This window comes from Bufo gargarizans, unplaced genomic scaffold (genome assembly GCF_014858855.1).
Source record: "Bufo gargarizans isolate SCDJY-AF-19 unplaced genomic scaffold, ASM1485885v1 fragScaff_scaffold_782_pilon:::fragment_2:::debris, whole genome shotgun sequence".
Taxonomy (NCBI): Eukaryota; Metazoa; Chordata; class Amphibia; order Anura; family Bufonidae; genus Bufo; species Bufo gargarizans.
In genome coordinates, this window is record NW_025334188.1 from 28,888 (window position 1) to 32,164 (window position 3,277).

Below are 3,277 nucleotides of genomic sequence, written 5' to 3' on the forward strand. Positions count from 1 at the left end.
TACCCATGCTTATATTGTAATTCTATCTCTCTTCCAAGTCGCAACCGGACTGCCCTCACCTGTGCCGTCTGTCACAAAGTGTACAGAGACCTATCCACGCACTTGAGGAGATGCTGCATGAGACTTCGCACAGATGATGAGATCCAATCCAGTCTGTTAACTTCCAAGACCACCCTGAAAAACATTGGCAGCCGTGGTACCACCATCAGCTACAATCAGGTCGCCTCCCTTCAATCCACTGAGGACATTGTACAGTTCCTGGAAGACAGAGGGTTTACCATCATCGATAAGCCCCCTTCTCCCTGGTAAGGTGCTGTTATGTCTGGTGAACCTGTGTTTCCCTCCAGAACACCCTTCTTTTAACTTTCATACCTTATACTTCTCTCTATAGTGCTTCCAGTTTGATGTCTGGTCCTCCTCCCCAGGCCAGCCAGAAGCTTTCATCTTCCACCCCCAATGATCACGGAACTGTTTGCCAGCTTATCAGTGATTGGGAGGATAGGGATTTAATAACCCTGAGCCTAGTGGAGGACAATGGTGTTCCAGTAACCGTGAACCCGGTGGTGGAGGTTTCTTCAGGAACCATGAGCCCAGTGGTGGATGTTTCTTCGGGAACCGTGAGCCTGGAGGAGGGTTCTTTTGGAGCTCAGAACCCAGTGGCGGTGGAGGTTTTTCCAGTAACCGTGAGCCCAGTGGAGGAGTGTTCCTCAGTAACCCCGAGTCTAGGGGAGGTGGATCTGGCCCCTTCAGGAGTGGAGGTGGATGTGACCCCTTCATTAACCATGGACCTATTCTCCTCAGCCGAGTCTCCAGGAGAAAGCGATGAACATTTCTTTCAATGCACTCCCTGGTGGGTACACCACCCTTGGTGATGAACATTGACTTTTATGGTTGCACCGTGACTTTTCTTTTCTCATAAACCTCTTCCCCTGTATCTAGGACTTTTAAAACTACAGGGAAAGGTGCTGCACGGAAGAGGATGCAGGACGCTGGGCTGTACAGCCGTCATCCCTCTGGGGATCCTCTGTTGAAGCCTTACGCCCATTACCTTAAGTCTACGCTGGGCCTGAGCAATCATGGGCAGGATGTGGATACGGTTGCCCGGTTCCTATACTTCATGAATCCACAATGTGCCTGCCTGGACTTTGTCAACGACATTGAGAAGGTACAATCTTACTTTGACAAGCTCTTAGAAGTCAATCTCTCTCACCAGACTCGCTTAAATTGCATCCAGCGTATTCGACGGTTCGTAAAGTACAATATGCGCTCCACCAACCTTTCCATCAGGCAGCCTGAGCTGTACAAAAAGTGCAAGTTCTTCCTCATCGCCACGGAGGACATCCAAAAGATCCTGTCCAAGTGTCTCTCAAGAGACCGGGTTGACAAGAGGTGAATGTGGAGCCAGGGGTAGGGCTGGGATGGTGGAGTCATTTGTTGGTCCTCCCCACTCCCTGTTTGTGAGTACCTAACTTCTCTGGTCTTCTTTCTCTCCTTGTCTTAGGTACGCAGCCTTGAGCCAAAAATCACCCAGCCCGTCCGAATGCCGAGCAGTCCTCAGGGACGCCAAGAGCATGTTTTTGAAGTGCATAGCCCAAGCCCGGGCCAACTGTGCAACCTCCCATCAGCAAACTGAAATTATCCTCTACCTAGAGTGCCTTCTTGTGTTAAAGCATCTTCAGCGACCGGGGGTAGTCCAAAACATGACTGTAAGTCGCTTTTCTGGTTCAGTATGTGGGGTTCTTTTTCACCATTCGTCGCTCCTCGTGTCTTCTCCTTGCAGGTGGGAGAGTGGGATGAGAGGATTCACCATGAGTACGAAGGTCAAAAACTATGTGTGATCGGTGTAAGAACTCATAAGACCTCTACTCAGCAAGTTGCTGCTTTCGCACTTGATAATGATGAAGAGTCGGTGAGTGTGAGCAGATGGCCCTTTGCTGGTTCCTGGGTGTTATTCAGCTCCCACCCTCTTCTATTTAAACACTTTGTACCCTTGTTCTCTCCTCAGTGGTTTCAGGCCTACTATGAAACAGTCCGGCCATTGCTAACCAGAAGCGACGAATACGATCCCATGGCTAAATTCTTCCTTTCATCAGTGGGAACTGAGCGACATACTGTTTCAAGAGACATCAAGAGCTACCAAACAAAGTGAGTAGTGCCAAAGCAGTCATCCCCGCTCTCTGTCTCTTTGTTGCCCGGATCTTCAGCTAATTCTCCCCTTCGTTACCAGATATAACCTCCCCGATATCTCCAGTCAGGTGGTCAGGAAGGTTTGTGAAACATGGACGCTTGCAAGATACACTGATCCTGAAAAGTCTCTCTTTGCAAAGTACTTGGCACACACAAACTCCATGGCGGAAAGGCACTACCGAGAGAAAGTGCTGGATGACATATGTCATGGTTACAAGCTGGTGAAAAGATCTTGTGGTAGTGATGCGGGCCAGACCACAGCTGCCGCTGGCCCCCCAGGATAAAATAAACATGGTGGAGAGGGAGATGGGATGTCTGCCCAACACTTCAGGTAGCAGTGATTAATATGTATGTGTAAATTAAATAAACTATTTTTCTATCTCAAATGAAGTTGGCTCAGGTCATCAGTTCCAGAGGCTGGGCATGATGACAGGCCTCTGCTGGTTCACAGAGGTGGTGTATCCTGACCTTGGAGTCAAGTCTCGCACACCTCTCAGAAGAAGGTAGAGATGCCCTAGGGGGCGAACTGGGTGGCCTCATCCCACCATCAGTTCCAGGGGCCTGGGTAGGAGTTCCTCACTCCTCCCGCCGGCAGAGAAGGTAGAATCTGCCGGTTTGAGCGAGAGGACCGCTATGAGAACGAACAAGTCTGGGCCTCCTAGCTCCAAGGGAAGTCGCCGTGTGGTACTTCCATGTACAGACTTTGCCCCTCTGCCATCTGGGAAGGGAAGGTGGCACAGACTAGCTGGAGGTCTCCTCTTGAAGTACAAGTCCCCCACTACTAGCCCTGCGAGTCTTGGCTGGCTAGCTCCAAGGGAAGTCACAGTGTGGTACTTCCATGTAGGAGGGGGACTTTGCCCAAAATGTGTCCGAGCTTATGGAAGCGAAATCGGGTAAGGCAGTCTGACTTTGTCCCGGGCAAAACTTCCACAAGAGGTGCAGTTTGAGAAAGAGAACCGCTATGAGAACGAATCTGGATTTTTTATCCGACCAGCAGTTCCAGAGGCTGGGCATGCCGGAGCACCACCCCTGGGTCACAGGGGTGGCATTGCACGGGAGGGGGGCCCCCTTTCCAACACCTCCCGGAAGA

At 50.7% G+C, this 3,277-nt stretch overlaps 1 protein-coding gene across 1 annotated transcript; it reads left to right on the top strand.

The window, feature by feature from the left end:
- Positions 1-1,358: 1,358 nt before the first annotated feature.
- LOC122922851 lies at positions 1,359-2,510 on the top strand. The gene is made up of 4 exons (XM_044273603.1): positions 1,359-1,706; positions 1,781-1,909; positions 2,006-2,145; positions 2,228-2,510. Exons 1-4 carry the CDS (start codon positions 1,572-1,574, stop codon positions 2,469-2,471), a joined length of 648 nt encoding a protein of 215 aa, XP_044129538.1. The 5' UTR covers positions 1,359-1,571; the 3' UTR covers positions 2,472-2,510.
- Positions 2,511-3,277: the final 767 nt, after the last annotated feature.